This window comes from Elephas maximus, chromosome 15 (genome assembly GCF_024166365.1).
Source record: "Elephas maximus indicus isolate mEleMax1 chromosome 15, mEleMax1 primary haplotype, whole genome shotgun sequence".
Classification (NCBI taxonomy): Eukaryota; Metazoa; Chordata; class Mammalia; order Proboscidea; family Elephantidae; genus Elephas; species Elephas maximus.
In genome coordinates this window covers 51,108,479-51,136,235 of record NC_064833.1, presented here as the reverse complement: position 1 = coordinate 51,136,235, position 27,757 = coordinate 51,108,479, and the positions used below count along the sequence as shown (strand labels likewise).

The window sequence follows — 27,757 nt, the reverse complement described above, 5'->3', positions numbered from 1 at the left end:
TGTGTTTGTCTGGTTTCTCCACTGTAAAGTTACTCTTTTTCCCCATTTCTATACTGTACTCTTTGGAAGGCAATCACTAGGCACAGCCCTCACTTCAGGAGGGGAGAGTTATGCTTCACCTTCTTGAAGACTGAGTATCTGCATGAATTATTTAGAATTCATCTGCTTGGGAGACTTTTCTGTTCTTTGTCATTTCTCTGGTGGGTCCAAGAAAAGTCACTGGTTTTCAGTTTGTTTAGCTTTTTCTTGGAAAAAAAAAATTTTTTTTTTTTTTTTTAAGGATGCGAGTGACAACTCGCAAGCTCTTTACATGCGAGAGTTGAAACTGGAAGAACTTCTTAAAAAAAAAAAAAACTTTTCTGTGGAGTTGATTATGGCTCATAGTGACCCTATAGGACAGATTAGAACTGCCCCATAGGGTTTCCAAGGAGCGGCTGGTGGATTCGAACTACTGACCTTTTGGTTAGCAGCCGAACGCTTAACCACTGTGCCAGCAGGGCTCCAGAAGAGCTTCTAGTATATTCTTATTTATATACTGTTAGTAAATTGTTTGGAAAAAAAGAAGTATATAACATTAGAAGGTTGGAAAAGGAGGGGATTTCATTTAGAGATAAGAAAGTTAATGCATAGTGATAGCACATGAGCTGTACAAGGTAAATTTATGTTTAAGATAAAGTGTTTAATCTATTAAATTTAACAATATATTATTTATTGTTTTTCTGATTTTATATGTGAGACCTTCATTTCAGAAACAAAGTTGCATTTTTAATTTCAGCCTCAAAAATGTGCATACATATGCAAAGTATATGCTGTCCTTTATTTATTAAACTCACTGATGCTTTCCAGGTGTTTGTTTTATACCAGGGGGCTGTTGTTATTATTTAAGATGATACCATTTTGATGTTTTGATCTCGAAAAGCTGCAATATTTAAAGTGTTCAAAAATGTTAAAGTAATACATGGAAAAAAAAAAAGGCAGTGTTTTGAAAGGCTTATCATTTAAAATGCTCACAAAAACTAGATTAAAATTGCCATGGAGGACTGAGAAGGGAAACACCAAGTTTAGAGCTCTAGCTGTAAATGAGTGTTTAAAGATCCTTATGGGGGGAAAAAAAAGCAGCACCAGTTTTGGGACGTACAAATCCTGATTACCCAAGAAAATTAATTTAAATTTTTATCATTAAGCAAGTCTATCAAATAGCCGCTTTTTGTCTGTACTCAGAAAGTATTTTTCAAGGAAGAGTTGAAAGTGGTAAGAAAAAACGTAAATGATCTTCATCTAGCACGACTGAACTAGTGAAAAAAAAACCTATCTGAAAATCCTGTCTACCATTTGTTGAATTCTTACTATGTGCTAGGTACTGGGCTAACTTCTTTCCATATATCCTCTCACTTAATCTGTGAAATAGCCCAACACTCAGTATCTGAAATTTAAAGAATTTGGTTGCCATTTCCATAGTCTGTCCTGAGCCCTTTTCTTTCTCATTGTAGACATCCTCTGGGAGAACTCATCCACTTCTAGGACCTCAATCACTGTGTGCTGATAGGTCCCATGCATACATCTCAAGCCCACCCTTCTCTCTTGAGCTTTCTGGACTCATGTGGTACTCCTGATTACTAGCTGCCTTCACTTATTCCACAGCCTCCTCTAATTTCAACATGTCAAAAGGAGCACTCTTCACACCATGCTTTTTTCCCATGTTCTCTCTTGCAGTGAATGGTGATACAATGCATCTGGTTGCTCAGTCCTGGAAAGCAAGTGTTGTCCTGGAATAATCACTCCTTCAAGAGCTACCATTGCTAACCAAAAGGTTGGCAGTTTGAATCCACCATCTGTTCCTTGGAAACTCTATGGGGCAATTCTACTCTTGCTATGAGTTGGAATCGACTCAATGGCAATGAGTTTGGGTTCTCACTCACCACTTCCAACTGATCACCAATTCCTGTTCAGTCTGTTTCTCAGATTATAAATCTATCTACTTCTCTTTGTTCTCACTGCCACCACCAAAATTCCCCCAGTGCAGTGGATTACTGCCCTGTCTTCTTAACAGGCCCTCTCGTCTAGCAGATACCTCACTACTCAATTCTACTTCTTGCAGCCACAGTAAGCTTTCTAAAATTTACATCTGATTCTGTCACTGCCTTGAGAAAATTACCAATGACTCCTGAGTTCTCTTAAGATAAAATCAAAACTCTTTACTGTGACTTTCAAGCTTTTTTTCATGATGTTGCCTCTGAGTATCTAATCCTCTGGCCTCTCTTCCTTTCCTCTCAAAACATGCTTTTCAAAACATGCTTTTGACTGGGCATTACTGATTTTTTATTTCAGCTCCCCAATTCATACTCACTCTTGCCTCTTGGCTTTGTAGTTGGCAATCCCTCTACCTGGAATACGCCTCTTTGCAGATATTTGTTCGTTAGCCTCTATTTTTCATTTGTGTCTCAGCTACAGTATCACTTCTTCTGGGAATCCTTCCCTTCACCCTTAAATTTGGCTTAGTTTTTGTTTCTGTGTGCTCCTATCACCACTGTCTCCTAGAATTACCCTTATCACATTGCACATGGCTGTTCATTTCCTATACCCAATCAAACCCACTGCTGTCCAGTTGATTCCGACTCATAGTGACCCCCAAAGGTTTCCAAAGCTGTAAATCTCTATGGAAGCAACTGCCACATCTTTCTCCTGTGGAGCCTTTGGTGGTTTCTAACCACAGACCTTCTGGTTAGCAGTTGATCACTTTAACCACTGCGCCACCACTGCTGCTTTCATTTCCTATATCCTCTATCATAATTGTAAGATCCATAGGGCTTGTCTACCTGTATTCTTAGCACAAAGCACAGTGTTTGGCACATAGCACCCAAAACCCATTGCCATCGAATTGATTCCGACTCATATTTTTTTCATAGTGACCCTACAGGGCAGAGTAGAACTGCCCCACGAGTTTCCAAGGAGCATCTGGTGGATTTGAACTGCTGAACTTTTGGTTAGCAGCCATAGCTCTTAATCAGTATGCCACCAGGGCTTCCATGGTACATATTAGGATCTTGATAAATATTTGATGAAAGAATTGATGAAAGTGCCGTACTAGCAAATGAAAAATCCATTTTCAAAAGTCAAATTTTTCTTTATTCTAAGACTGTTCTCTAAGCAACTGCATTTTTCTTTTGCCTTCATCTCAAAAAATTAGTAGCATTTGGAGTAGAAGGCCAGAAAATTTTAAAATAGAGTAGAGAGGGGCCAACTATGCTCAGGACAAACTCAGGCAAAGCATCAATTCAAACAAAAAAAGCTGAAAAACCTGTGCCCTTTGGTGGTGAAAGTTAAAATTTATTACCATAGGATATCAGACTTCACAAGATTCGACAATTCTGAGAGCCAAGCCAGTGTAAATCAAGGCTTAGCTCTGTTGTTCCATTTCAAAAGAAAAGATCCGCAGGAAAATTGAAGTTAAAATATTTTTAATAAAAAATTTACAATTGACTCATTAATGCAGAACCACCCTAGAGGGATATTTTTTCTCTCTTGAAATATTCTAGTAACTCCGTGCAACTGCTCATTTAAAAGCATGGCAGCCTGGAGTGAAAACTTTCAGGAGTCCTGCATGTGGTAAAAGTAGGCTTTCAAAACACGCTTTACATTCTCCCAGCCGGCAGGACTGTAATTCAATGCCTTCTTTTCTTTTTTTTTTTATTGAGAGCTTAAAAAAAAAAAAGCCTTCAGTCCCAGAGAATCAGGAGGGTGCTTGTTAGTCAATGCTTCTATTTAATAGTAGGTACATTGTTTATTTAAGATCACTTACTTACAATAATTATAAAGAGGTATTACAGAGGCCCACCCCATCCACAGGGTGCACAGGCAAGCAGCGTTCTCTAATACCCTGCTTCAGCTCACCTAAGAACCATTAAATGTTCACCAAAGAAAACATGTCATCGTGAATATGTATTTATTACATTCACTGCAGACCACAGAGGTAGAGATGGAAATGGTGGAATGGTTTCTCTTTTTCTGTCTTTGAAAAAAAAATAGATGAAAAAGTCTCTCTTTCTCTCTTTGACCTAGACCTAGACCTGATTTGTGTCCAGTTCCCTAACGTGGCAATATATTGTTCATCAGAGTAGAGGAGATGCACAGTAGAAATACTATACTAAGTCTAACCTGGGATATACATTTCCCACTAATGGGACGTGGAATCATGAGGTTACATGAGGCTAAATTTAAAAATAATCATTTGAAACATGACACTAAAATAACCCGTGCAAAAACAGAAATGCACAATTGGACAATTGGTGAGCTTGGTGGACTAAACTTTGTTTTGTGATAGGTCATCATGGTGTTGGAAAGGCTGGGCTGGGCCGGGGATCAGGAATTCATTCTATGCTTCATCAAGGTCTGGATTTGCTACCACCGCGAAGGCTGTGTCTGTCTGCCCAGTTAACTGTTGACAAGGTTAATTGGAAGATTGATTTAATGTACCTATTAAGTTAAAAAGCAGAATGAAACAAAATTTTAAAACTCTTAAGAATCAATTATGGTGGCTCAGTAGTTAAGAGTTCGGCGGCAAACCAAAAGTTTGGCAGTTCAAATCCACCAGCTTCTTGGAAACCCTATGGGGCAGTTCTACCCTGTCCCATAGGGTCGCTATGAGTCGGAATTGACTCTTTGGCAACAGGTCTTAGGGATTGTTATATTTGTATTTTGCAGTAAAGATTTTTTAAAATGTTACAGATTTTAGTGCCTTCTCTGAAAAAATTAAGTAATTCAGTGATTAGGCCTATCCTGTCCTCTGTAGTAATACTTCTCAAACCTTAGTGTAAGGAGGAAGTGCACCGGTTGTGAAAAATCCAGACTTTTTGCCTGCCTACCCTTCCTAACCCTCTATTATGAGATTCTGATTCGCTGGTGGTTGTGTGACATCAAGTCAATTTCGACTCAGCGTCCCCAAGTGACAGAGTAGAGCTGCCCCCAAAGGGTTTTCTAGTCTGTAATCTTTACAGGAGCGGGTCACCAGATCTTTCTCCCGTGGAGCCACTAGGTGGGTTCAAACTGCCAACCTTTTGGTTAGCAACTGAGCACTTAACTGTTGCACCACCAGGGCTTCTCGATTCTCTGGTAGGGCCCAGGAATCTGTATTTTTACAGAATTCTAGGTGGTCTGTGGGCTCTCTGATTTTTTTTAAATGCTGTAAATGAGGCTTGAAGAGTCAGTCCTGTTGAACAACACTTTCTTCTACTCAAAGGCAAACTCAGCTATGTTCAGTAGAGTGTTGTTGGGTAGAAACAGACTACAGGAGCTTTGTGATCCTGGGACTGTTCCTTCCTCCTTTAGACCTCAGTTTCCCCATTGTAAAGGAGACAGTTGTATCCAGCACTCCCAGTCATTGGGAAGCTCACTGAGATCACTGACAAACCGGCTCCTGGCACAGCGAGGGTGCTTTCTTCTGCCTCCTGTCCACTCATTCCTCTAGATTTGCTGGTTTGTGTCTTGAACCAAACTCTTTTGCCTGTTGTTAATATGTTTCTTCCATTTATACTTATCCAGATTACACCTATTATTCAAAGACTGGCTCAAATGCTACTAAAACCTCTCATACCCCAAATGAAAGGAATCTTGCCACAACCCCCATACATTTCAAGCTGTGCATCTTACTGCATTTACTGTGCTGCGCTGTGCAGCATACTTATGCCTGTGTCTGTACACCTTATCCTTTTTATTAAGACTCCCTGATTGTGTTTCAGTTTGCCATCCCATAATAAGTAGACTGTGTTTGGTTTAAAAAGTGCTTATTTGTTTAAAGAGTAAAGAAATGAATGCAGTTTGTTGGACTGTAATAACACTTCTGATATCCACACGTGAGCATTCTTTCAATCGATATATATATTTTAAACATCTAGTCTTTGTCCTTTAATTTGCTAGGTCCTGTATATGTCTGGCACCATGAAGGCAAAATATAATTGACTCTGTGTTGGGTTCTTTTTTGGTTGAGTGAATATCTTTTTGAGTTGACCAGTGCTTGTTAAATATTTTGTCTAGTAAATAAGTGAACACCTAAGTGCCTAAAACCGCATAGATTTATATTTCATCAGGGCGCATATGTCTGCATTCTGCATACTACAGAGATGTAATGGATTATTTCCTTTTTGCACCTTGTTCTTGCTTTCCGAGTATCTGTGTGTGCATGCACAGATACACAGGCACAAGCATTTGGGCAAGGTTTTACAATGGAAAGACCAATGTAAAAAGTTGAAATGATTTGCTTCTCTTCTGTTTCTTCTTACCATTTCAGATGATGGAAAATTGTCCTTTGAGGAATTCAAAGCGTATTTTGCAGATGGAGTGTTGAGTGGAGAAGAATTACATGAGCTCTTCCATACCATCGATACGCATAACACCAAGTAGGAATTTCTTTATCACTGGGTTCTGTAAATGAGGTAGAGAGTGAGCACACAAGAGTGCGTATGCTGAAGGAGAAAAGGAGGAAAGATACAGAGTGTACACCTTATAATGCTCAGCTATATTTAATTCTGACACCTTCTCTAATAAGTGAAATGCTCTGAAAAACTGAACTTTGAATTGGAAAACAATGATCTGTTTTTCCTCAAGTAGTTTTGGACTGTGCCTTTCTGCAGAATGTATAACAATTGTAGATTGTAAATAATTCAAATTCTATCATTAATAAGAAAGTAGATTGTTGACTTGTTGCTTAGGCATCATATGAATTTGCTTCATTTAAAAATTGTTCTTAGGCCATTCTTATATTGTTATTAGGTGCCGTTGAGTCAGTTCTGACTCAGAGCGACCCTATATAGAACAGAACAAAGTATATATTCTTATATTAGCAGAATGAGATGGGGAATTACAGCAGTTATCTGGACAATTCAGATGCGCTGAACTCCAAATCACTGTACCTGAGAGATACAGGTAATGCAGAAGGACACAGAATTTTACTCTGAATAATCAGGGTATGCAGCATCCATCTATTTTATTTAACCTACATAGATCTATCTTTTGCATTAGTATGGCATTTACGATGACTATTTATATTCTCGTGTGCTTGAAAATACAAAATAATGAGATATTTAGCATATAGAACAACAGAAATGTGCTGCTTGATTTGGGTAATTGAGCCAAATCCATTATTTGTGACAGTTGTGATTACAGAAAATATGATGTGAAAGCATCATTGTAACCATGCTCTAAGACCCATCTGTCAGTCTGCTGCTTGGAACAATTGCTATCTTGCTTTAGGCAAAGTGTTGCAATGTTTCAGGCAGTGAGTCGCGCCAAGTAAATGCTCTTGGGCTACGCCAATGTACAGATATTTTGTTAAGGCAAACTAATACGAAAAATTAAAAGATTAAATTTACTTTACTCAAGCAGCCGAATATTTTGAAAACAATTGGTTTTGTAAGTTTCTTGACTTCCATTGGAGTTTCAAATTCCCTTTGAAATGGCTTAAGTTTTTTGTTGTTAGAAAGAGTATTGGCGGGTCACTGGATCAGTTTGATTCTTTTCAACAAATACAGCATACTATCAAGCCCGTAGTACTTATTGGTGATACAACATAGAACCTGCTTGTAGTTTAGGGGACAAATAGACCTAGTCGCTGATAATTTCAATACAGTATCATACATGTTATGGTTGAGACATGTATGAAATACTCTGGAATCACAAGGGAGGGAATCTTCACTCAGTTTGCTGGGTTCAGGGAATGTTCTCATGATTGTGTGGCCAGGAGCTAAGTCTTTATGGGAGAGTAGAAAGGGATAGAATATTACAGTCAGAGGGAACAGTATGAGAAAAAGCCTGAAGGTACGGTGTACCATGAGTAAATAAGAGTGACAAATATTTTTGTGTGACCAAAGTGTCAACTGTAAGGTGGGGAGTAGGGAAGATGAAACTGGAGAAGAAAAATGGGACAAACAAGAAGGAATTTGCATTCTGAGATTTCAAAAGTGCCTCATCTTTACCCTGTAGGTTGGTGAGTATTATTAAAGAACTTTAGGGAGGAAATGACAGCTTTGTAGGTCATTGTGACTCCTGTGTGTCAGCAACAATACGTGTTTTCTGATCATAATGCTGTTTGACTTAATTTGGGGCTAAAGATAGAAACTTCTTAACGATATTCATAAAATTCCTGTCCGAAAAAAATTAAAAGGATGTCAATGGTCAATGAATTAAAAAAGGTTAATCCAATCATTGGAACAGAAATTTTCAAGCTATATCTCAAGCAAGTGATGACTTTTATATGATCCAAATTTTAATTATTTTAGCAATTGTCACTATATATGCCTATTAATTTTTCCCCTTCCACACACCTTCTAAGAACATCTACTCTTCTCCCAAATGCTGCCATGGCCCAACATCCCCAACCCCTTTAGTGCAGTCATAGGTAGAAGCTTGATTGCAGGAGCCAATCCATAGCCTGGACTAAGCCAGTCAGACTCACTGTCTTCAGTTAATAGCCGACCATGACAGTCAGAGTCCACAGACATCTGTTGTGGAGGCCCCTAGGGCTGCTTGGAAACCTGGCCATTCAACCTCATCTTGGATTCCATTAAATCAAAAACCAGTTGTCATTGAGTCAGTTCCCACTCATGGCGACCCCATATGTGTCAGAGGAGAACGTGCGCCACAGGGTTTTCAGTGGTTGATTTTTCTAAAGTAGACTGCCTTTCTTCCAAGGCACCTCTGGCTGGACTAACCAAACTTTTTGGTTAGCAGCCAAGTATGCTAATCTTCTGCACCACCCAGGGACTATTCCATTAAATAAGTGTTTGATTGTTACAGTGAATTTTCTGGAGCTGATTTGAGATTCTGTTTCTTGGGACAGAGTGTTCTAAGATAGTATTAACTCAGTTTATCCCTACTATTTCTTGAAATCCAAGTCTTTTTGCTACAAACATTATATTTTACTGTGTTTGAAAAGCGACATACATATTCACTTCAAAAATATTTAGAGAAAAAAGGAAAATACTGAAAACAGATCTTGCTGGTTAGATTTTCCCCTTTTGTCTCATGAAGAATATTCTTAAAATATCATGCTCTATCATAAGAAACAAATATCGTTTGGAAATTTAATTAGAGCTTGTGCCTTTAGTGAAACATAATTAAGATGGTTTTAAATGTAAAAATTAACTAAATTGTTCTTTGTGAAATGACCTAAAAAATTCAGAGAAACCTACAGACTTTCAGAAGTCATGTTTTATAGGCAGCTTTTAAATGAACAAACTATAAATGTAGAGCTGTGCAATGATTTAAAAAAAAAAGTTTCAACAAATAAAATATCAATCTATCTGTCTGTATATCTATGTACCTATCTTTCTACCTATCCAGCTTCCTACCTATCTGTCTATATCTAAGGAGCCCAGTGGTTAAGCGCTCAGCTGCTAACTGAAAGGTCAGCAGTTTGAAGGCACCAGTCACTCTGCGGGAGAAAAGATGTGGTAGTCCGCTTCTGCAAAGATTACAGCCTTGGAAACCCTGTGGAGCAGTTCTTCTCAGTCCTGTAGGGTCACTATGAGTTAGCATCAACTTGACAGCAGTAAATTTTGTTTGTTTCTTTGATCGCTCTCTCTCTCTCCGTCTATCTGTCTATCCCCATCTGTCTATCTATATCGACCCCTCCATGCACATTTAGGTAGAAGTCTTAATTTCCAAAACTAATATTCCTGCTTTTTTCCTTCATTTATTTCTTTTATTTTTCATTCATTCATTTATTTACTCTTTCATTTTTTAAAAAAATCAATATGTTCATTTCTTTCCCACTGAGAAATTATCTTGAGGACTTCACTGCAGTTCTTACTGTGCCCTGGAGTCACTTCGATCTTTACAGTCAAATGGCTTCTAATGGGTGCAGATGAACGCTAACAAATAAACAAATCCCAAAAACATCCAATTTCATAAGAATTTACACTTTTGAAACTATGCACAGGTTTCTGTCATGAATACTACTAAGGTTGGAAGTATTTCAGGTCTGAATCATAGAAAATATTTTTGTTGTATTTCTAACCTAAACCATTAACCACATCTCCCTCCACGTTAATGAAGAGATCTAAGGAGGTATGAGCGCCTGTCACTGCGCAGGCACAAGGTTAAAGTCAAAGCTAGGTATAATCTCATTCTAATGTTAATTTCATGAATCATTTTGCTTGTTGGATACCATGTGATAATTCTTTACAGCTGGAAGATTTCATTGGGTGCAAAGACTTTGAAAGTGAAAAGAACCCTGAGTAAGAGTAGTGGACATTTAAAGGCATAGGAAGCCTAACTTTCCATCACCCTTTTTTTTTTTTTTTTTAAATCTTTTCTCATTATATTTGGAAAGTTTTCATGAGTTCTTCTTTGATAGAGTAACTGATTGAGTGTGGAACAATTAATAGGTTTGTTTCTGTGGTGGGTACTTGGGGCATGGATATGGCGAAGAGAAGAAGACCAAAGTGAATTTTTTTTTTTTTTACAACAGAGCAAAATATTGTTGAAAAATTTCACACTCTGAAGCTTTAAGGGAAGTGCAAACAAACTCATAATCATTCTGAAGAATGTCATGTCCGCCTTACTAAGACTTTCCTGATTTCATAGATCTCTGTTAAGCCTCGTTTTAACTGTCTTCTTTCTGGGTCAAATATACCTAATCTTTGTTTTCCTTTTGTGCTGTTAATCTCTCAGTAATTTTAGCTCACCTTAATGCATCTCTTCCTGCTGCAGTAAAACTTTTTTAAGCACATTTTTCCCTCAAATTTTGTAAATGTTAATGTTCAAAACAGGATACTTAAATCCCTTAAAGATTAAACTTGGAAAAAATATATAAGCGAAAGCTAATCTGCAGCTTTGTTAGCTCACAAATTGGGACCACCACACCAATTAAAGAACAGGAATAGGTAGAAGAAAGATCACTAGGTCAAGAGGAAAGTTCCATGTTATTGAAAGTACTCTTCATTCATCAGAAATCCAGCTTGCCTGTGTTTCGTAGTCAGAGGAAAACATGAAAAGTTAGCATAAATCCTTGCAGTGCTGACCACAACACACAAACCAAATCCTTTGCCGTTGAGTTGATTTTGACTCATAGTGACCTATGTGTATAGAGTAGAACTGCATTCCACAGGGTTTCCAAGGCTGCCACCTTTTAGAAGCAAATTGCCAGGCATTTTTTCCAAGCTCCCCTGGGTGGGTTCAAAGGGCCCATCTTTTAGTTAGTAGACAAGCACTTAATCATTTGTGCCACCCAAGGACTTTTGAACCACAGCAGGCTCCTCTGGAGACCACAGACAGCTCTGCTAGTATACTGCACTTTGGAGTCTCAGACTGTCAGGGTAGACCAAATTGTACACTAGATGGAAGCTTGATTCCTGGGACAGAGAGTGAACATACAGAAAAGATTCTTAGGGCCCTCAGACAGGGACCTTTGACTAAGGATGAATGGCTCATGTCTTTAGAGCAAGTGTTTCCTATTACAGGCTCAGGGAATTTTTGGGCATCGAGCACTGGAACTTCCATACACACACACACACACACACACAAAATTGCCGTCGAGTTGATTCTGACTTGTTAAATCACTGAAGCACACCCAAAGTGACAGGACTATCACCACCCACTAAAAGAGCATGGTCCTGAGCTGAAATTTCTCCCTCTAATCTTCCACTGACTTTTCTTAGTTCTGCTCCTTAGGTCCATGGAGAATCAGAATATTTTTTTTATCTGTATGACAAGTCTTCCTAACATTTGAATACAGTTCTTGTGCAGTACTGATGAGCTAAACTTCCATAATAATTGGAGAGTAATGATATCAACAGGTCCGTTCCAGGTGGAAGAATTTTGCCACTTCTGGAACTGAAAAACTTGCTCATCCATTTTGTGCATGACAGTGAAATTCTAAAGCTGGATGAGGTGGTTGATGAAGCCACTTTCCCTGGGGTTATCATCACACTGCTTAAGCAGACACATTTTACAGGCAGTTGATAAAGAAGGGTGTCCCAGGGTGGTACAAACAGTTAACGCCCTACACTGCTAGGTGAAAGATTGGAGGTATGAGTCTACTTAGAGGTGCCTTGGAAGAGAGGCCTGGTGATCTACTTCTGAAAAATCAACGATTGAAAACCTTATGGAGCACAGTTCTACTCTGACACACATGGGTTCACCATGAGTTGGAGTCAACTGGACAGCAACTGATAAGGTCAAGAAGGCAAGATCAATACCCACGGAAAAACCAGGGTTTGATCTGAAGAGCATATAGCTCACCCTGAACTGCATTGTGACCTAGAAAGTTCATTGCAATTCCAGGAGTGGGCAAAAGTGATCTCACTCCCTATTATTAAAATATCCTGTATCATTTTCAACTAGAAGTGAAGGCTTAAAAAGCAGCAACAACTTAAGTGTCTGCAAAACAGGGCAAAAAACCCGGGTTTTAGGCTAAGCAATCATGGCATGACTGAGAGAGGTGCACAGGCGAGAGATTAGAGAAGAGAGAGATGGTATAGCTATATGTCAAGACAACAATGTGAAAGTCCAAGTCCAGAGAATATCAGGCTACAATGGAATAGGCAGCCTAGATGTGGCAGTGTTGGGGTTCAGCAAAACAGCTGGGGCAAAGGAACCCTGGCAGAAATTTTAGGGATTTATAAGGGAGGGAATTTCAAGGAGATTTTTTCCAAGAGTCATGGAAATGGCTTATCCTTAGTTACAATTTGTGAAAAATTTGGTTGCAATTTTCTTTGACAAAGACTGTATTCAAGTCATATTTTGTGTGAAGGCAGAAAGTGTTTAATTTCTAGATGAAATATTTAGTTCCTAAAGGAAACATTTAATTTCTAAAGGAAAAGGGAAATTCATCTATTGAATGACTGTGTACCAGGTACCTACTAGTAGCATCTTATTCATCTTCACAAAAGCTAAGTAAGAGAGTATTATTATTATTCATATCCTATGCTTAAGGAATCTGAGATACAGAAGGTTCAGTAACTTGCCCAAGGTTACACAGATAGTATGTGTCAGGGGCTGGGATTGTCTTAGCCTAAAAAACGAAAACTCAGATTTTCCATTCTGTCATGCCACCTCAGTAAATTTTCAGATTTTTAGCTGTCTATTTTGCATATTGCATATTTCAAGTCAGTTTTTCAGATCACGTTCAGGTATTTTATTCTTGATGGTTGATTCTCTCTAGCAGTGGAATATATTTGGATATAGAGTATCGTTGAGTTAATTGCTTTAATTGCTGCCTTTACCTCTTCCTTTTTTATATCCATTATGTTGGCTTTTTAGTGTGGGAGTTGCTACACTCTAGAAATGTTATTCTTTTATTCTGTGGGCGTTATTTCTATTCTTTGCGCAATTTCCCTCTCTCCATCCTACCCTGATATCTGGAATTCATCTCCTACTTTTGGACTTTACCTTACCTGTCTCCATTCCATCGCTTTGCACTTGCCTTATTTTCTCCATTGTTCTTCAGAGTGCCCACGCAACTTGACTGTTTCCTTTAATCATTTGTACGCAAGGCCTGTGCTTTCAAACCTTTTATAGATCTTTTAATTTTTTAAATCTTATCTGGCAAATTACTTTCCTCCCAATAAAGAGCTTGGATTCTCTTTTAATTTTAATGGTGCTCTCTTTTCCCATCAGCATGATACAGTTGCCAGTAGTTAAGTAAAATCAATTACTGCTCAAAATAAAAATTGTCTAGGAATGTATATGAATTATTTATTCATGTAACTGCAGTATTCTATTTTACCTCATCGTTATCCACCAAATGGATAAAATCTATTCAGTAAAACTATAACCCTAACATTTTTTAAATACTTGGTGCTCGCTCCTTGATAGTTTTCTCTCTCTCATTCTCCATACCCAAAACCTAAAAAAAAAAAAAAAACCAAACTATTGCGTCAAGTCGATTCCGACTCGTAGTGACTCTATAGGACAGAGTAGAACTGACTGATGGATTCAAACTGCTGATCTTTTGGTTAGCAGCCATAGCACTTAACCACTACGCCACCAGGGTTTCCCTCCATACCCAAAGCACCAACCAATTTGTCCTTCTTTTTTTTTTCTACTTTATATCCTATAAATCCATCTAGTTCTCTTCATCTTCACCACCACTACCCATGTACGAGCTTTCCTTCTTTTACAATGCCATTGTTCTTAAGAATGGTTGAATTGGTGGAATAGATACAATTGTTCTTTATGACCCCTCAAGATTTCAGAATTCCGAAGGTCAATGACCCGAAAGTCATTACTTCTTTTAAAGGAATCTGTTTCAAGAACAATTTCCTGAAGCAAATACTTCTCCCACAATAAAAATTATATAAATCATACATGCTTGTGATAAGAATTTAAACAATATAGAAAATAATAAGAATGAACGTAAAAATACCTGAAACCCTACCACCTTGAGATAACCACCAGTAGCATTTGATTACCATACTTGTAATATATATATTCTGTTTTAATCAGAGAACTTTTCTGCTTGTTTATTTTCTTTGCTTCCACTGTTCACCCCATCCCACCTCCCATAACAAATCTTAACCACCTAATGTGTGATCTGCTGTATTTTTTCCATGCTTATATAATAATTCCATGCTTACATAATCATGAAAGCCTTCCTTGACCTCCTTATTAGGTTGAATTTCCCATTATGTGTGCTCGCTCTAACATGCACCCCTTCTCTACAGCACTTATGTCAGCTAAAATTTTATATTTGTCATGTGTTTATTATTTATTATTATTATTATTAATGTTCTGCTCACCTGGTCTGAAGGAGTACCTGGATGGCACAATCGGTTAACTGCTCAACTGCTAGCAGAAACGTTGGCCATTCAAACCCACCCAGAGGTACCTGGAAAGGTAGGTCTACTGATCTGCTTCCAAAAGGTCACAGCCTTGAAAATTCTATGAAGTAGTTGTACTCTGCACACATGGACCCCCATGAGTCAAGATTGACTTGAAGGCAACTAACAACAACCCCTTCTCTGAACTTCATGCAGGCAGTGGCTATGGCTGTTGTGTTTTCCCTTGATTCAAAGGACCCAGCATATTCTCTAGCACATATTGCAAACTCCATAAATATTTGAGGAAAGAAGAGATAAATTCCTGCTTCCATATCTCTCCTCATGCTATGGTTTTTACCTGAATAGCTCTGCCCCTCTCTTCTGCCTAGTAAAGTCAGGGTCCACCCACCCCATGAAAGGCAGTGTTGAAGTGTAGAAAAAAACTCAGCAATAAAATCTTTCTGCTAGCTAGTTATGAGGATGTCAGATGTCAACGTCTCTTCATTGAACTTTAATTTGATAGGCTGTAAAATGAAGCCAATGTAAAAACCCATTTTGCAAAGTTTAGCAGTGATAAAAGTCTCAGCCACATAATAATAATACCTATTATTATTAAGATGTGCTCACTAACCTTTTCTTCTTTCTTGGATTGTCTTCTTTCTCCAGATTTCTATGATTATAGTTTATGGTTTTGTAAGGTACCATTTCATTATGTGGTATCTTTTGTTATTTTTTGCTAATTGTTTCATTAGCATGTTAATATTGTCTCCAAATATAAATTGTAAATTCCTTTGAGTCAAGGATCATTGTTCTCCACTACTTCCAGCAATTGCTGTAATACATTCAAAAGTACATGGTTAGTTGATGGATTGCTATAGAAAGGATGTATTGATTAGATGTAAGAAAGGCAATGCAAACAGGGATGGATTACCCAATAAGCAAGGTGGTGAAAAACAGGTAAATAGTGTACTACAGATTAGTTAGTAAACACAATTAAGCCCCTGTGTACCTTGCTTTACTGGTTAATGGTCCCCTGAACGCAAAGGTACATCATTGGTGACTTTGGGAGTCTAGACCCTGGCCGATTGACTTTAGAAAGGGTGATGCCAGCCATTGACTGGTCCTGTCAAATAAAGGAGAGTTGACTCTTTTTGCACAGGGACAGAGTAAATTAAAATTTGCCTTGGAATGTCAATTAAACTCAAGCAGTTTCAGAGGGTACTTTTCTAAAACAGTAATCTACTTCCATGAACTAGAATTCTTCAAATATAATTTTAATATGTAAATGTGGATTATTTCCATATTTTAACAAACACAAAACATATTCAAGTTAAAAATTTTTCTTTCTCCTCACATATTGGTTAATGGATCGCACTTAAATAAATTAAAAAAAAAAGTTTCCAATGCTTAAAATGAAGTTCCGACCACATACAGTATTATATTCTCTTTTCTGGTGTTCAAAGGGCTTCTCAGTGGGGAAAAAATAATCCAAATAGCAACAGCTTTTAGTAGTTAACTCAGAATATAATAGGGAAGAAAGCAAAGCATGACTATCAGCTGCAATTTATTGTTCTTGACTCAGTTGCTAATCATTATTGGGCTTTAATGGCTTGATTTTATTTTTAAGTTTTTCTGACAATCTATTTTTAATCAACTTTAGATTAAAAGCAATGATTCAGAATAATTAGAAATCTACCTGTGGAGGGCCATTGGGTTTTGATATTTGCATAACTAATTCTCTTTCCATCTTCCCATCCTTACTGCTGTCAGGATGAAATTAATGAATATAGACTTGAGACTGGCACAAAGAGGGTTTTTGTTTTTTTGTTTTTAAATTGTGAATAGTCTCCAAGTGAAAATTCAGATTGTCAAACTTGACAACAGTTATTCCAGATGAGTTTGCAGCTCCCAAGAAATTAGTCATTTATTTCTACTTATTTATTTATTTATTCAGCAAGTATTTATTAATCATCTACTTCATGGACCATGTATTATGCATAAATGAGCAAGTATTACTTCATATTTTGGGCAGCTGACTTATTGATGGATGGAAAATTGTTTTCCAGACATCTCATGGACGGCTAATTTTGGGGGGAAAGTGGGGTCAATGGCTCCTACTTATTATGATTTGAGGAGCAAGACACTTAATTTTTCCATCTCTGTGCCTGTCTTTAACCCAGAATCTTTACAGGAGCTAATGCTTGGTGATTAAACATAATTTCATATGCTTATGCTACTACTTTCTTACAAAGAATCATTAAGTTTGAACAGCCTATTTTAACAAAAGTTAGGCTGTCTGAGAGTTATTACTGGGATACTAACTTTAAAAATAGTTTCAAAAAGCCAGAGACTCCTGGGTAATATGCTAATAATCTCAGGGAAGTTGCCCGCCTTACTTTGGTCAAAGGTCACCCATTTAAGAAAAGAATATAGGCAAGGGAAATGAAATTGCATTACTTGAGAAAAATTGATCAGGCTTGTCCTGTGGGTTTGTCAAGAATCAAATAAGGAGAATTACTACTTAACTCTTATTTTAATAATATTAGTGGTGTTAATAGAATTGTGTCTAGTGTCTCTGAGTTCCTGCCCATCTGACCTCTCACTCGCTCTTACTCTTGCTCTGATCCTTCTCCAAGCTTAATGTTGAAAATTTACTATGTCTAAACACCAAAACAAAAACAAAAACCCAAACCCATTGCTTTTGAGCCAATTCTGACTCATAGCGACCCTATAGGACAGAGTAGAACTGCCCCATAGGGCTTCCAAGGCTGTAAATCTTTATGGAAGCAGACTACAACATCTTTCTCCAGTGGAACAGCTGGTGGGTTCAAACCACTGACCTTTTGGTTAGCAGCCAAGCACTTTAACAACTGTGCCACCAGGATGTCTTCTATATATCACTGAAATTAGAATCAACTCTAAGAGATCCCCAGTCTTTTGAATTTTTGTTTTGCTATTCATTCTAATTGTCTCTTTTCATCATATTTTGTGTTTTGTATTATCTTGTGTTTTGAATGCCTAATCCCAGATTTTTGCTCTTAATGTTTTACATTTCAAAATCTCTTTACTGTCCGTGGAACTACATGTGTTTATGTCTTGGTTGGTTCATGAAAATTCAAAGGGATTCTTTCTATAAAACAGAGTATATTTATATAGACATTTCAATAGAAGCATCAGAGTGTGCTTTTTTATTTTGTTGCATGTCTGAAAAATTATTATCTTCATTGTATTTGATTGATACTATTCTTTAGGATGAAAAAAAGCAATTTAAATTTCAAAGCCCATAACAAAAATGCCCCTTGCACAGTCACAGACTACAACAAGAAATTTCTGTCCTTGATGTATTATCTGAAGTCTTTGGTACAGATTTTCTTAACCTAGGGGACAAAAATTCCTGGAAATTTAATATAAAATGTTAGATGAATTGCATGTTTTGATTTTGGTGGAATGAGAGGAGGGATGATTGACACATTATATCAGATTTTTAACGTTCTGGGCCCAAACAGCAAAGAACAACGACTGGAAACTCATATTCCCTTGTAACGTCTAAATCAAGTAAGTCACCAGCCTTTTTTGAATAATTTTCTATCAACCTTGTTATAGAAAAAAAAAAAATTTAAATGTTTTAGGGGGTCACCGCAAAAGCCCATTTAGAGCTCCTGGGAATTCCAGGGGAGAGAATCCAGAACATCAGGGAGAAAATGAGGCTATTAGAACAGAATTCTGAAGTCAGCCCATTTCTAAGATTCTGGCTTGCCCATACAAACTTTTTCATCCATTCAACAATGACTTAGTATTTACTCTGGACCAGATGTTGTGTTAAGTACTGGGAATACAGTGGTGAACAAGGGCTTGATAGTTTAGTAGAGAAAGTAGACAAATAATAATAACCTGATTAATTATGGTAGAGGAATACAGAGTGTTTGCATGGGCAGAGAAGTGACTTTTAAGCTGAGTCATCAGGTATTATCGAGGAAAGGTGTGGGTGTGGGTAGGGTTAGATATGAGAGAAGTTTGCAGTCAGAGAGAATAACGTGGAAGCCTTTAGGTGTGAAAAAGGGTGGCAGGTTTGAGAAACTGAAAGATATTCAACATGTCCTGAGTATCGAGTTCAGGAAGGTGATAGTTAGAGAGGGTAGAGAGGCAGAGACCTCACTATGACAGGCCTTGTGAACCACTACAGGGTTTGGATTTCTATCCTCAGATCAGAGGGGAGTCATTAAAAGATTTTAAACACAGAAGAGACTGGATTAGTTTTTTGTTTTAGAAAAAAGAATCTCCCCAACATGAGGAAAGTTGATGGCAAGTGACAAGCCTAGAGACGGGAGGACCAGTTAAGAGGCTTTCGTAGCTGTGCTTGACTAAATATTGGTCTGGAGCATCATTTTGAAGCGTTTGTACCTCTAGTTGTTCTGAGTTGGCTTAAGTCTTTGTGATACAGAAAGCTTTTGGAAGATAATTACTCTGATATTGCAGAGTAATAAAAATAGCTAACATTTATGGATTATTAACCATGTGCCAGATTCTGATTTAAGCACTTTTCATTCATTAACTCACATAATCTTCACTATACAACTTTAATTGGCCTCATTTTGCACATGAGAAAATCAAGATACAGAGACATTGAGTTACTTTCCCAACGTCACACAGAGAATAAGTCATGCTGGACAGTCTGGCTTACAACCATTATTCTCTCAGTCTCCCATTAGCTCCATCTTTGCTCACTGCCTTGGAGTCTGGCAAGGCAGTAGTCTTCATTCTGTTTCTGAAGGCCCTGACCAAGGAAATTTTTCAGTGCTTTACTATCTTTGAATATTAAGTGGAGCTAATAATATTTTCTGGCAGGAAATTTGTGAAAACTTATGAAACAAATATGAAGAAACAGTTTAGTCTGCCAGGCAAGCAAGGCGCTGTATAAATATGTGATACTTGTTTGACTCAGATTAGCAGTGCGCGTGAGTGCAGAACCTTTTGGAGCACAAACCCATGGCTCCCTGCTGCTCCTGGGTTCAGAACAGGGGAAAGATAGCTGAGATTCTGAAGCCATCCCATTCGTTAAGATCTCTGCACGATGTTCTAGCTCTTATTTGGGGGCTGTTGCTAGGATTTGTGGTAGGGGTGCCAGCATCTTCAATCAATAGAAATCTAATATTTCAAGAGACGTTACCAAGGAAGAACAAAATGGTAGTGATGAACCTATCAATTTAGGGACCAAGTGTTGATTGGAAAATAGTGTGGAGGATGACCTTTCTTGGGCAGAGCACCCATGAGGTTAATGTCTCCTTACCTGAAGAGCCTTAGAATTGTGAACTCCAGTAGGCATGAATCGCTTTTTCCTAATCATGTCTTTAGGATGCAGTAGTGACTTGAAACATGAACTTTTTTTTGGAAAAAGAGATCAGCATAATATAGAGGTTATTAGGGGCCGAAAGGACCTTCACTTCAATAATAATAGGAGAATAGTGGATGCCATTTAAGCTTCTGGGTGTCACCTAAGAACTACAATGGATATTGAGTGTTCCCTCGCTCTCTAACTTCCCAGTATTTGGTTTAGCAACATCAAGGACAGTAAGGAAAGAGGGCAACTGAAATACTGGGTTTCAGCCTGCAGTAAACCTTGAGTGAAAAAAAAACCCTATTGGTGGATAATGGACTATAGGTGCTCAGAGGATTAAAGGAAAGCAAGCTGAATCCTGGCAGAAATTATTAGAGAAAAGGTTATGGGGCGGAAGCTCAGGCCTGGGAAGTAATTTAGGAGATTTAGCAGTAGTCCATTTAGTTCTCTTAAAGGTGACCAGTTGCCATTAAATCGATTCCAGCTCATTGTGACCCCATGTGTGTGAGAGTAGAACTGTGCTCCATAGGATTTTCAATGGCAGATTTTTTGGAGGTAGATCACCAGGCTTTTCTTCCAAGGTGCCTCTGGGTAGACTCGAAACTCCAACCTTTTGGCTAGCAGTCAAGCATGTTAACCATTTATACCACCCAGGGACTCCCTCTAAAAGGCAGAAACTAGAAAATTTCACAAGGTAGGCCACAATGAACACCCTAAAAGTTTTCCCTACCTCACAGATCAACTCATGTTCTTGGTCTGAAAGTTATAAAAATCTGTATGTCTAACAAATAAATGTGATGTTACTTTTTTTCCTGAATTTTTCCATTGTTTCTCACCCCTTGAAGTTAAGTGCTGGCTTATATGAAATATTTAGAAGAGACAAATGCATGTAGATAAAAGTAGACTAGTGGTTATTGGGCTGGGGGGAGGAGGAGGGGGAGTTATTGCATAAGGGGTCTGCGTTTCTGTTTGGGATGATGAAAACTGTTGGAAATATATAGTGATGATTGCATAATATGGTGGATGTAATTAATGTCACTCCATTGTATTCTTTAAAATGGCAATTTTTTTGTTTTATATATATATTTCTTTTTTTTTTTAACCACACATACACAGACAAAGATAAGTGCTGGGTAAGAGGGAGGGTTGTTAAGATGCATCTGACATTGTAGAAGCTGTGTGCAAAGGAAAATCCTTCTCGGCCCCCAAGGCCCTGGCTGTGTGGGTGGGCTTGGTGGCTGTTTGCTGTTTGCCTTATATGAGTTGGAATAGCTTGTTTGCTACAGCTCTTTGTTTTTCAAATGAGTCCTGGACCATCTAGCCCTGTACAATGCACCACCAGGGATTTTTAACCATACTCAGAGGCTTTTCCAACATAGGACATTCTCTCGAAGGCCACAGAGTGACAAGACACTACCACTGTTTAGATGGCTAGAGGATTTTTCCTTTGTTGTCTTTCTCGGTGGATCTCAGCACATTACACACAACTTTTTTGGTGTGTGCTTTGAATTTTTGCTCAAGTTGCTAAGACCTTTAGGGGCAGTGTAAATGGTATGTGATTGGAAGTACTAGAAAAGTTGCTTCAGAATAGGGCAGATGAAGATAGCTGGAAACGTGATAAAGTTTCTTCACCTGTTCTGTGGCTCTTCCAGCATTATCCCTTTGGTGGAATGGGTAATCACTGGTCTTTTTTCCCTTTCAAATCCAAGAGAGTTATGGATAAACATTTTACCTTGCAAAGGAAGGCTAGAAGAATATTCTTATCCTTTTTCCCTCTGTTCATTTTCTTTAATTATAAAGCTACTATGCTTTGCATTGTGTTGAGCAGGTCTTCAATGTTTGCATAACACATGTCAAAGAAATGAACCTGATGACTTCATTGGCCACATTTTTTATTGTAGAGAGAACTATTACAAGCCTACCAACCAGAAAAGCGAGACATAAGTGACAAGACCCCAAGGATAATTTCAACGTTGAACTCTGGGATTTGTTTCATTTCACGTAAACAGATATTAATGGAGCACTGGGTATGGGATAGACACTACACTAAATGCTAGCATAAAGTTTGGACAGCAGAACTTCCTGCTGAGTTAGATGTGCCCCTTTGTATTTTTAGAGCACTGACAATGTATATCCACGAAAAGGAAAAATCTTGCCTCTAACCTGTTGATTTTACATCTGAAGAAACCAAGGGCAAAGAGACTAAGTGACTTCCCAAAGTTATAGCGACTATTTAGGCTGGGCCTAGAACAAAGTCCTCTGAACCCATTCTGCTCTCTTTCCTCTATTCCTCACTGCCTCCCTATTTACAGGTATAGTAGACCATGAAACGCAGGTGGGTGAGTGGGAAATGTAACTTTGTTTATCTATAACTTAATTTCTCTTTTGAGCCTTCATTTTGCTGGGTGGTGGAAACTTGATCTCCATCAATCCAGGGTCATTCTTCTGTAATCTCCAGGGTTCTGTATAAGTCTGGACTCTTACCTAGTACAAAATCATAGAAGTCAGGTATTTCTTTCTCTGTGTTCAGCTCTTCATGATGCTTCTGCAGTGGGGTCTTCATTTCCACATGGTCTTTGGTCATTGGTCCAGGCAGATCTCTGGGTATCCTCCTTTGTTCGCAGTCTCTAACCGTATTCATGTCTGCCAGCTAGCTCCCTGTGACGTTCCTCTGGTACTCTCAGATCCTAGGCACTGTAGTGCTCCCAAATTAGTGTCTAGTGTAAGTGATCCTGTGATGTTATCTCAGGTCCTTCTACCCAGACATATCATGCAGATGTGTTTGCTGTACCCCACTACACCAATTAAGGGGAGCACAGAGCCTTGTCATCTGCAGATAGATCACAGATACTCTTTGTTGTCAGATCTCAGAACTTCCCTAGGGTAATACCAACACCACCGCCACCTCAACCACCATTTCCATCATGCAGAGTTTATCTTGAGGGGAAGACAGAGTAGATGACACCTTCTCAGGGAGGCACCTGAATCTAAGTTCTCTTCACTTTACTTTTTTCTTGTTTCCTTTTTTTCTCTAGGGAATCTCTAGTTGAGAGAGACTGGGCTATTAGTGACTGGTATTCTTCTAAATTTTTTTCCTTATACCTTGGTCTAGACTTTGGATGTGACCCCTCTCTTGGCTGTGCTTTACCTTATATTACTTCTCCAAAGCATTAGTAGATTAACCATGAGAAGGATCTAATGATGGGTGATGTGAAGGCAAAAGAGGTGAGAAGACTGTGCGTCATATTTTTTTTAAAAACTCACCATGCATAATTATAGTATTTATATATTTATTCTGTTATAAATTAGAAGTTTTCAATGAGCTGCTCCATAAGTACATCTGAGTTTTTGCAAGTATTTATCTTTGGTCTTCCAAAATAAATGAAGCTTCTTGAAACCAGGCATTGAATAAAGTGTTTTGTTCAAAGAGGTAATTGATAAATTCCACTAATGGAAAGGATTTATTTTTTTTAAACCACAAGGTACAGTACTACATATTTATGTAAATCTATGAGACTTTTAAATAGTATTTGTCACTAGGAAAACATTTGAAGTCTATAACTGCTTTTATTTGACTTGATTTTTAAAAACTTTTCTTGAGATCTGCTTTTTTTTTTTTTTTACTTTATACAAATTCAAAAGGCACTGGTCCGATAAAGTTTTAGACAAAATTTTCCAAAGTGAGCAACAGTTATTGCTCCAAACAGCAGGGTGGTTTTCTTTTTTGAGGGGCATCTATATTCTTAATTTTTTAAATAGATTTTCTCTGAGTGATTTTTGAAAGCCAGCGAAGTGATGCTTACATCTTCCTTTGAGTTGCTGGGAGACCACAGGTTTTCTAGCACAAAGTGCCACGTGGTATACCCTAAATTCTGTGAAGCACAGATCAAGCTGGGCTAAATGAACAAAAAGTGGCATATCGTTAATTACCACAAAATGATGCCAAATTACCTTCATGCCTACTTGGATCTAGCACTGAACATAGCTGAGATGATATTTAATTTTAATGAGAGTTAGATAACCTTTCAGAAGTGGAGCTACTCCACCAATTTTGCTGACTTGCAAAGATATCCCTTGATTATGGCTGTCCACATTTTTGGCCAATGACTTCTAATGTTTTTCTAGGCTTGTTATTATAATAAAAAGAGTTTTTGATTTAATATTGAAATTGCAGGAGCCGTTATTTCACTCTAAGTGTGCTTAAAATTGCTCTTTATACTTGAAAAAGAAATAGAAAATAACAGATATTTTATTGTCATCAAAATGGAAAGTGCAATAATCGTGTCATAATAGATTTAATCTGTGAACTTTGTTTGATCTCTGTTTAGCAGAAACCTGCTATAGTTCTAGAAGCCTCAAAATGCCTCAATAAGTGTTTTAGAGCTTTCTTTTTATAAGGCATAAGCTATGACTGGTCTTCCTGTCTTTTACAGCAAGCCTTAGACAGGAAATTTTAGTTTCGAGTATATTCAGTAATGGGAATGCGTCAATCAAGTATTTTTCTGTTTTTGTTCTTTTTTTTACTTATTAATTTATTCTGCAGTTATTTATTGAATACCTACTACAGGCCAGACTTTTCAGACTAGACTCGACCTTTGGTCTAAAATAATAGAAGATTTTGGATTGGTATTTTTCAGATTTAATATTTTTTATGGCAAAACATTTTAAAAAATAAGTTTTCTATTTAAAATAATTTCCAGTATTCTTAATTTTTGAGACAACTATCAGCAAAACATCTCTAGTTGAGCATTGCATTTCATTGTAATTTCCAGTTTTGCACTTTAATAAAATTATCTGCTTTTGCTTTTGTGCTTAAATTCTCTAAAGCACAGTGAGATGGGACACTGATCTAGCATTAATTTAATATGCCAAAAATTAAAAGAGGAAAGAATAATTTAATAACCTTGTCAAGCAAAGTAGTTGCCGATTAACTTCAAATCATTGAAATTTCCTCTACAAGCTATCAGCAAGGAACAGAGAGAGGAAGATCAAAATGGAGATGTGGAAAAAGAGAAATTAGAGAGGCAAACGATAAGTAAATAAAGCAGGAGTAGGAAAAGAAAATTACTTGTTTGATTTTGAGGTCCATTTTCTCGAATGCATAAATAATTTAATATGATCAATGAACTTACTCTGTAAGGAAAAAAAAGTTATCCTCTCTTATGGTAATTCCCCTTGATAGTCATTTCAATAACTTAAAATGGCTTTGTTCACAAAGCAGTACATTTCTCCAAAGAGCATATTATGTAAAGAATCAAGAAAATTAATGAAGAATGGAAAGAAGATTTATGCTTGGAGAGGTCTGGCATAATGTCAGAAAGGCCTGGCAAACTAGCAGGTGGAACGGAGAGCCAACCCAGGAGGGATGGGGGAGATGAATCATGTAATGCATGTTTGTCATAAATACAGAGAGCTGATAAATATGCAACACATAAGACATAAACACTGTAAAAATCCCAAACCATGCTCGATTGGACAGCTCAGAGAAAAGAGTGCTGGATTAGGAGATAAGAGATTTAGGGGTTTGGTACTTTGTTCTATACCCTATTAGTGGGGCTCAGGTCTCCTTTTCCCTATTGAAATTATTACATTACCATTTGTTTTTTAATTATGCTTATTTCTTTACTTTCTTAGTATGTAGGGTCCAGTGTCACCTATACTAAAATGAGTTAATGCTTTTTTGTTGTTTAGTTTTGTTGGGGCCGGGTATTGTTTTAGGAGAAATGCATCAATAACAATCTTTCCCTGATGTCTTAAAACTCACTCCCTTTGAGAAATACCTAATTTCACCTTAAAAGAATCTTCATCAAGAAGAGTGCAAGCTAAAGTCTGCTGAATTCCTCATTTGTACAAAGCACTGCTCTAAACATTTTATACGGGCTGCTAACCTAAAGGCTGGTGATTGGAATCCACCCAGGAGCTCTGTGGAAGAAAGGCCTGGCAATCTACTTCCGTACAGATTACAGCCAAGAAAACCCTATGGAGCGGTTCTACTCTGTAACAGATAGGCTTACCATGAGTTGGAATTGACTGTACGACAACAGGTTTGCCTTGGGTTTTGGTTACCAAGGCCTAGAAAATGTCATTAACTTACCCAAGTTCATATAATGAGTAAAGAATGGATCAGGGAATAAAAACGAGAACTCTGTGACTTCAGAGTTTGTATTTTTCCATCATAACATGCCGTCTACCCATGGAAGCTCCACTGGTACATCCAAACTCCCTGAGAGACCAGATTGCTGGGCTGAGGGCTGTGGAGACCATGGTTCCAGGGAAAATCTACCTCAATTGGCATAACAGAGTTTATAAAGAAAATGTTCTACGTTTTACTTTGGTGAGTAGTGTCTGGGGTCTTAAAAGCCTGTGAGCGACTGTCTAGGATACTCCACTGGTCTCCCCTCTTTGGGAGCAAGGAAGAATGAAGAAAACTAAAGACATAATGGAGATTAGTCCAAAGGACTAATGGACCACATCTACCATGGCCTCCATCAGAGTGAGTCCAGTACAACTAGATGATGCCTGGCTACCACCACTGACTGCTCTGACACAGATCACAAAAGAGGGTCCCAGACAGAGCTGGAGAAAAATATAGAACAAAATTCTAACTCAAAAAGAGAGACCAGACTCGCCAGCCTGACAGAAACTGGAGAAACTCTGATAGTATGGTCCTGGACACCCTTTCACCTCAGTAATGAAGTCACTCCTGAGGTTCACCCTTCAGCCAAAGATTGGACAGGCCCATAAAACAAAACAATACTAAAGGGGCACACCAGCCCTGGGACAAGGACTGGAAGGCAGGAGGGGACAGGAAAGCTGGTAATAGGGAGCCCAAAGCTGAGAAGGGAGTGTGTTGACGTGTTGTGGGGTTGTCATAAAACAATATGTATACTAACTGTTTAATGAGAAACTATTTTGTTCTTTAAACCTTTATCTAAAGTACAATAAAAAATAAATAACTTAAAAAAAATGCTGTCTACATACTGGTGTTGTACCAAAAAATAAGTGGAAGACAGACTGACTGGATTTGTAAACGTTCACTTGAAACTCAGTAAAAGTTAATAAAAAAAAAAATAAGTGGAACATTGGCTGGTTGCTGTGAATTGATTCTAATTCATGCAGCCCCATGTGTTTCAGAGTAAACTGTGCTCCATAGAGATTACAATGGCTGCAATCTTACGAAAGTAGATTGCCCGGCCTTTCTTCTGCAGCATTGCTGGATGGATTTGAACCATCAACCTTTGGGTTAATAGTAGAGTACAAACCATTTGCACCATGCAGGGACTTGAGTGGAATGTTAGAAAGTATATAATGCTTACTTATTTTGAGTGCTTTACATGTTTTTCCACCCGTCATAAACTTGTTGTTGTTAGGTGCTGTCCAGTAGGTTCCAACTCATAGTGACCCTGTTTACAACAGAATGAAGCACTGCCCAGTCCTGTACCATCCTCACAATCGTTGTTATGCTTGAGCCATTGTCGCACCACTGTGTCGGTCTATCTTATGGAGGATCTTCCTCTTTTCCGCTGACCCTGTGCTTTGCCAAGCATGATATCCTTCTCCTGGGATTGATCCCTATTGATAACATGTCCAAAGTATGTAAGACATAGTCTTGCCATCCTTGCTTCTAAGGAGCATTCTGTTTGTACTTCTTCCAAGACTAATTTGTTCT

The 27,757-nt window shown here is 38.0% G+C and overlaps 1 protein-coding gene across 1 annotated transcript in view; it reads left to right on the top strand.

Moving 5' to 3' along the window:
- Positions 1-27,757, top strand: part of NECAB1 (N-terminal EF-hand calcium binding protein 1) — a 162,069-nt gene that overhangs the window by 19,964 nt on the left and 114,348 nt on the right. The window contains exon 3 of the mRNA XM_049854509.1: positions 6,284-6,392. Coding sequence (XP_049710466.1) covers positions 6,284-6,392 — 109 coding nt within the window. The remainder of the gene's footprint in view (positions 1-6,283; positions 6,393-27,757) is intronic.